Genomic DNA, 8095 nt, shown 5'->3' on the forward strand with positions numbered 1-8095 from the left:
TGTGTATTGGACAAGTAGTCAAATTGGGAGTAGTTATAATAGGAGTGAACCACATTTGAACGGAGACTACGGACAGAAGCGAGCGTTCGTTATATGAATAAATATCCTATCACAGAAAGACAATTGTTCACTAGTGAAACGCCTGCCATTTTGTTGGTATACTGCATTTTCTCCATGGTGCTCGCTGTCTTTGTAGGCCTTGACGAATCATTTCCCTTGTTTCTGCGAACAAACAAAAGCATGAAATATGGGACAATAGAATTAACCTAGCCGAGAGCCGCGATGCGGTTAGAATTAACCCAACCAAATATATATAATACACAAATGTCACCCAAATGTGAACATATTCATTATAATTTAGCAGCTGTGCCACGTAATATCTGGAGTGCATCTAACCTCGCCTAAAGTAAAATATTCACTCGTGGTTAAACACCATCTCTCTCTCTCACACACACACACGCACGCACGCACGCACGCACTTTTTCACAGTCAGCTATTTTGAGTATTGCTTTGTTAGAATACAGGGCCTCCCCTATCAGACGAGACAAATAATATTAGTGTCACGTTTATTTCTGGAACGCACGCAGGTGTCACTACTGCCCATTCCTACGTCATGAAGGTCAAAGTAGGAACAGAGTTATCTTCCCTTGACTCATAAACGTCACAATCAGAAATACCCTGGTTTGTTTACATCTGGAAGTCTGTCAGAGAGCAGGGTTTTTGGCTATGTCGAGCTGAATTAGGAACAGTAAGTTGTGTTACTGACATATAATGTCTCAGTTACAACACAGATAACGTCCTCCTGGCGAAAAGTGACCTTCAATAATGAATTTAGTGGCCAAATGAAATATATTATACGAAGCTATGTATGGAGTACATCAGCTGGCCCCGGAGCTGGGCGGGCTATAAATAGCTCGCTGGGCTCGCGACTAGCTGAGCTTAACTGCGGTTTGTATACAGTTTATGGTAACGTACGGTGAATGTTAGTGTTGTTGCCAGTGTGTTAGTGTGTTCCGCCTGACCTTTGCTCGACTGACATTGACAGTGCTGGAGTGTATTGATTAAGTTCAATGACAAATGACTATATCGACGTCTCATAACATTGGAAACCACGCCCATTTTTTCATCTGACCATTCAAACTGGTGCACTTTCACGATTGAGGCCTTTGTGTATAAATAGATGTGTTCAGTGTTGACATATTTGTTGTATGTTGGAGTATGCGCATGACCTCCTTAATGTCATTAATTTTGAATGAAACTACCTATATCATTCAAAATGCTACGAATATAATTAAAGGAAAGGAAAGATTTTACACATAGAATTCTGTCATTCAACATGGTGTTTCAGAAATACCTATACTTTAACTATTGTGCATTTTTCTTTGTCATTTCCCTTTAGAGTTACATTTGTGATGTATCAAACATTTGGTAAATATTGATTTGATATAGAACCTGGGGTGAGAAAAAAAATTATTTTTGGGATCTCAACACAAATCAATGGCAGCTCAACCACTTTTTACATTTAAGATACCTTCGGTCTCTAGAACTAAACCTTTGGACATTTTCGATTGCATTATATCCTGTTACAATTTATGCTGATAGGCTTTCCACGTAATGTCTGTTAGTGAATCAAACATTCATGCATTCAGTATATTAAACTAAATAATCATATTTGTGTTTCTGAATCTCTTCCTCATTAATTATGTATGTCTGGCATATATATCTAAAACAGATGCAAAGTAAATGTTGAATGTAAGGATTTATGTGTCTGTCTATGTAGCATCAATCACCATCACTGTCTCTGGCCATTTAAGAATTTTGTTTTTGTCATTTTGACATATTTTTACATAACATGGACTTAAGTAATAAAACCTTGAATATATGACTATGTGACAAGATATAATGCACATACTGTCATCCCTCGCTTAATGCAGGTTGCAGGAGTCCACTGATGAGCCCCACATTATCAGATATCAGCTTTGTTCCTTACACGCAACATAGGTTGTATAATATCATATTTTCTTGCACATAATGCACATAATTGGGTAAATTGCTATTTTGTGTATTGTGAAAGTCAAAGAGTGCATCATATCGGGCCAGGTGACTTTGTCAATGAAAATGTGAAATTTGAGATACAAATTTACTACGCATGATGATTTACCATTGTAACTGTATTTCCTGTTACGCTAAACACGACTTTATATAAAGATATTAAGACTACTGTGTGCATTTGTATTGTAGACTAAACCAGATTAGTAAATTCAGGATCCACCGTTATGCAAATATTATATTTTGCATATGGAAATTTGGTCGAATATAAATTCCACTGTTTCATTCTGAACTTGTATGTTATGTAAACTTGTTTCTCATTGCCGAGGAAAATAATTAGCTCTTACACAAAATGGAAGAAATTGCAAAATTGGAGTAAAACAGGAAAGAGTTACATGTAAAACAAACAAGCTTTAGAAAACAATTGCATCTTTATTCTGTCACATTTAATGCATTGTTTCCAAATAGTGTTCATGATTTTCATATGAAATCCTAAATAAACTGTGGTTTTGTTTTATCTTGCAGATGAATGATGTATGTAGATAACGACTACAAATGATGAATGGTATTCCTGTGTCAGTGTTATGTAAGGCTGTTAATGGGTTAACAGGTATTGTTCTGTCATGGTTTAACCAGGACATTTTCTTAACATTTCTTAGATTTAGATATGAGAGGATTTTTGACTGGCTTCAACATTTTACAAGAGATTCTCAAAACACTAAGGAAAGTCACAAATGCTATATTTATATTCTATATTATTTAGATTATATGTGAATGAAGGGATTTACTCTAGCTGAAAGTCATTATAATTGATTTGTGCCATGAAAAATGAACTGTGAATACACGATGCACTTTAGAAAGTGGTCAATGCAATTAATTCATAGCTTCGATCATGGGAGCCATGTCAATTTACACTTGTCAGATGGATACACTAAGTATTTGATCTAGAGTGCCAGCTGTCAGGCTTCCATTTTAGTGGAAACTGCAGTGGCTGAGTGTAATCTCAGATGTTACACATGCAAATATGAACTGGTTTATAATCTTGTCAATTTGTTGATGTCCGGTTAAGATTATGAACTCAAATGAAATCATGGATTAATAAACAAGGGGAAGTAACTCTTGTGCAGAAATTTTGCCCAATATGCAGAAATTTTGCCCAATAACTGTAGTCTGGAATACCGATGTCATGAGAATGTTGAGTCAGGTTGATTATGGGTATAAACAGATTTGAGTGTTGTGGTTGAGGTATAATTTCTCTGTAATTTTGCAGAACGACCCTGTGTCCCTTCAGAAAGGCTAGTGAACTTCTACCTCAGAATCAGCTGCAGCAGCAATAGCATAGTAGTCATGATCCAGGAGTCATTAATATTTACAAAGCCTTGTGTCTTGATGAGGCAGCCTATCATTAGTTTCTTTCACAGCTAATTTAGGTCTATGAAAATAATGCCTTGAAATACATGTTTCCTAATGAGTCAAGTTGGTTAATATTACATTTTTTATTATAAAATTGTTGCTTTGTCAAAAATTAAATTAAATCCTAAAATATACAGTTATCGCAAAATTTATGCAAAACGTATTTCTGTAGATCTGTGTATCACAATAATAAATTCTCATGTTCACTCAATATAAAGGCGATCATCTTTTGAAGCTGACATAAAATCTCCTTGATGTTCCCTTCAGAATGGCCCAAATATGATGATACCACAAGTAGTAGTAGTAATTAAAAAACACTCATACTTATAAAAGTATACCCCTTGTAATAAAACAATGCCCCTAGAAATATAATGTGACCATTGTACTGAAAGAATGCTGACAGTAAAAGGACATTAATCATGAAGTATTAATATTCCAAGTAAAAAGACAAGGCCCCAAATATTCAATTCAGGCCCTTTGAAATGAGACATAATAATAAGATGATGCCCCCTTCAAATAAGATGGCACCACTGTAATATATTATGCCTGTTGTGATAGGACAATGATACTTAATAATAAGATGATGTCCATTGTCATAAGACAATATCCCATGTAATAAGTCAATGTCCTTTTATAATAAAATGATGCTCCTTGTAATAAGATGATGGCCCACTGTAATAAGACAATGCCTCTTGTAATAGGATGCCCCTTCTAATGATATGATGCCACTTGTAATAAATTATGCCTGTTGCAATAAGACAATGTCCCATGTAATATCATGATGCCCTTGTAAATAAAGCAATGTCCTTTATAATAAGATGATGCTCCTTCTAATAATATGATGCCACTTGTAATAAATTATCCCTGTTGTAATAAGACAATGCCCCTTTATAATAAGATGATGCCCTTTTTACATGATGATGTCCCTTTGTAATAGGAGGACACCCATTGTAATATGCTACCCTCCATTGATTAGATGATGTAATTTGTAATTAGACGATGCGCCTCCTAATATGATTGTCCCTCTTTCCCTCTTGGAACATTTCTAATTGCAATATGTAACATTAAGTTTCTGCAACAGGTATTCCACATATAAACTTATTGATTATTCTGCTTTTTCATTACAAATTATTATATGAAGATCGAATGACCTGATGAATATTGCCTTGATCCATATCAGCTGTATTGCTGCCATGTGAGTCCTTCGTCAGGTGCACGTTCTCTAGCTTGTGCTATATGTCCTAGATGGAGAGATACTGTAAATTCAACCTTTGCCAAAGTTTTCTTTAGCTGCTCAGAGGTTCATAATCTAAACCTTTACAAATTTAAAAAGTGAAGAGGCTTTAATGCTTAGTTCGACATTGTTGTATTATATACAGTGTAAACAATACCCCTTAGCTTAAATAATAGATATTTAGCAAAAAATCCCAACACTGAGTAAGATAATTTTGTTCCTAATTGCCAAGGAAGCTTAGTTGAGAAGTCTGGATCCCTGGCCTAATATTCATGTATATTAATGGCCCCTAGAGATTTAAGTAAAAGCAATATGTCTTAGAGCCTGTAAGTAGATAGTGTGCTTTAAGTGCTTTATAAAGTTGCTGTGATTATGTTACAAAAGGTGTTGATAAATCAACAATAAAAGAACAGTTACATAGATCTAACACTTTGTGAAAATGCTAACTTAAAATAATCAGTCTTAATTTTTACAGGTTAAATGTGACATTGCCCAACAATATGACAATAATGTGAGGTATTACATGTTTATTGCATAAACTCCCTTGTCAAACATTTAATCAGTAACGATTGTATTGTCCAGTAAAACAACCCAGCAACAGAGTGATCCCATTATACAAAACCAAGAAAGTGATATTGACTTTCATATATTTTCAGTCCTTATTTTGATGAAACTGTAATATCAAAAGAACAGCATTTTTAAACTTTTACTGACAGTTACTAAATTTTCAGGAACTAGGAGCTATAAATTTTTGTAACCTTTGCTTACAGTTACTTCCCTTGTTTTGCAGTAGACAATGCAGGACTTCCACAGTGACGTCCACAAGAGTCACCTCGCTGAGGGACTGTCTCATCTTTGGCAGAGTGGCCGATTCTGCGATACTATTATCTCCGTAGAAGGGAAGACGTTCCCCTGCCACCGTGTCATCCTCTCTGCTGTGTCACCCTATTTCAACGCCATGTATACTTCGGGGATGCGTGAGTCTCTAGATGGGCTTGTTACTATCCACAACATCCAGGCCAGTGTGTTCCAGTCCATCCTGAACTTCATCTACTGCGGTAACATCGTCATCACCGCAGAGAATACCATGGACATTCTCCATGGTGCGAGTCTCTTTCAAATCAGCACTCTGCAGCAAGTGTGTGAGAAGAACTACTGTGAGAACCTGACTCCCCAGACCTGCATCGCCATCTGGAGGATCAGCCAGGCTTACAGCTGTACAAGACTCACAGAGCATGCTTGGAACTACATCATCGATAACTTCAAGTCTGTATGCCGCAGTGAGGACTTCCTGGAGCTGACGAAAGAAGAACTGTTCCAGATCATTAATGAAGACAATCTGAATGTGGAAAATGAGGAGACAGTTTGTGATGCAGTTCTACCCTGGCTTGAACATGACCGCAAGCGTCTGGCAGACATCAATGAGATCTTTCACAACCTGAGACTGCCTCTGATGAACAGCAACTACATCAGTACATTGCTGGAGACTAAGCCTTGCATCCGAGAGAATCCCGACTGCTGCGATCATCTCCTACAGATGCAACAGGGTGGCCACAGACAGGAACTCACCCCTGCACAGTATCAGATGTTCAGAGAACGCAACGAACAGGTCCTTGTGATGGTTGATGGTCGCAGACAGGAAGTAGCCTGTTTCAGTCTCCAGAGAAAAAAATCCTTTGCTCTTGCCAAATTTCCATACTTTGCTGATGGCAAAGCATCCTGTGTTTTGAAAGGAGATATATATGTCTGTGGAGGAACATCAGGAGTGGCCGAGAACCGCCTTGTCAAATATGAAACCAAGAGAAACAGATGGATTGAATGTTCACCCCTGCAGCAAGGCCGATGCTACCATGAGCTTGTGTCCGTCGGCGATAGCTTGTATGCAGTTGGAGGGTTTGTTGTTAATGCTGCTGTTTCGGGAATAGAAGAGTACAATATTCACGCTAACAGGTGGACCAAGGTTGGTGACCTCCTTCTTCCAGTGGGAGGGCTCTCAGCTTCAAGCTTGAAGGAAACAATTTACATGTTCGGAGGCAAGAAGGACAGGCTGGACAGGAAGACAGCAGTCTTCCAGAGTTTCAACACCAGGACACGAACCAGCACTGTCTTGGGTAACCTACCCGTCAACACGTGCTGGAGTCAAGCGTTGACTATCGATGATGCCATATATGTCGTCAGTCCAGATGGAAATGTCATCAAGTACACACAAAAATCCTACCCAGCCATTGTCAGTGTCATCAAGAATCTAGACTGCGAGTATTTCCGCATCGTCAATCACAACAGAAAAATTCTCATCCTTCAAGTCGGAGACACAAAGTACTATGATGAGTTGAGGATTTTTGATCCAACATCAAGCGATGTCATCGTCGCCAGGGAGAGGCTCCCAAGATCTCTGTGCGACTCTGACTGGCTGAAAGTGGTCATCAACCGTCATCATTTGAAGTATGAGTGTAGCACTCATCATGGATACCGTTAATCATCTGGGCCATCTTGGTCTCTAATGGAAAAAAATTCCAATTGTATCGTCTAATTATTGCATTTGTGTGCTCTTTTAGAACAATTTACATTTACTTATACTTCTACCTTATTTAGTAACAAGATTTTTGTTATGCGTTAACAAATTGGTTAACATTTTAGTCTAATTTTGATGAAAGATTATATTTTGAGGAAAGATGATTTCCCACTTTGATCTAAGTCCACCTTTTTTGCATACCTCAGAGACAATGAACCTCTTTTTGAAAAGCAGCATTATGTAAGATCAAAGTCATTCCAGGTGCCCCTGTACCTAAACATAAGAATCATGACATTATATCATTTTGTAGCCTGACTGGCGTATATCAAGAAATCTTCATTTCCCATTAAACTATCAAGGAAAACAATACTCAGCGTACTCCACTGCCTGTTTGGTTAATTTATTTTATCCCATTACTCATTCATTGCTTGATCTATGAATGTTGTTTTGAATGGATGTTTCTATTTCTACATGCGTCAGGTGTGTGTGTGAACTAATCATGATATTTTATGAGGACATGACATTTTTTATTAATTCAAACTATTAATTTAAAGAGGAATTGACTTTAAGTTTTTAGATATCAGTTGCGTAGATCAATTTGCATGATGTCAATCACTAGATTGTCTGATACAGACTTGATCTTGATTATTTAGGGTCCGTGCATAATTTATGGAGGGAGGTTTTAAAGAGAGATTTTTGGGGAGATTTCACCCATTTACTTCTGGGGTGGTAGGGGGATGATATCAATTTTGTACATTAATATATTAAAAGGTTATGCCTAAAAATTATGGGAGTGGGGGAGGGTGTCATTGATTTTGTAAATGACATGCAGTGGGGTCACTTACTTTGTACATAATCATCACTCTCTCTCTCTCTCACACACACAC

The 8095-nt window shown here is 37.4% G+C and overlaps 1 protein-coding gene across 2 annotated transcripts; it reads left to right on the forward strand.

The window, feature by feature from the left end:
* The first annotated feature begins 662 nt into the window (after nt 1-662).
* On the forward strand, nt 663-8095 carry LOC124261454 (kelch-like protein 24). 2 transcript variants are annotated; one of them, XM_046695768.1, is made up of 3 exons: nt 673-748; nt 2575-2659; nt 5487-8095. In XM_046695768.1, exon 3 carries the CDS (start codon nt 5493-5495, stop codon nt 7170-7172), a length of 1680 nt encoding a protein of 559 aa, XP_046551724.1. In that variant the 5' UTR covers nt 673-748; nt 2575-2659; nt 5487-5492; the 3' UTR covers nt 7173-8095. The 2 variants fall into 2 exon arrangements, with proteins under 2 accessions (XP_046551725.1, XP_046551724.1); XM_046695769.1 differs by lacking the exon at nt 2575-2659 and having other exon boundaries at nt 663-748.

This window comes from Haliotis rubra, unplaced genomic scaffold, assembly GCF_003918875.1.
Source record: "Haliotis rubra isolate DU_JTF1 unplaced genomic scaffold, ASM391887v1 Scf8, whole genome shotgun sequence".
Lineage (NCBI taxonomy): Eukaryota > Metazoa > Mollusca > Gastropoda > Lepetellida > Haliotidae > Haliotis > Haliotis rubra.

What these genes read in the sequence shown, in the direction of transcription:
- LOC124261454 (XM_046695769.1), top strand. Translation starts at nt 5,493, where the DNA reads ATGCAGGACTTCCACAGTGACGTCCACAAGAGTCACCTCGCTGAGGGA.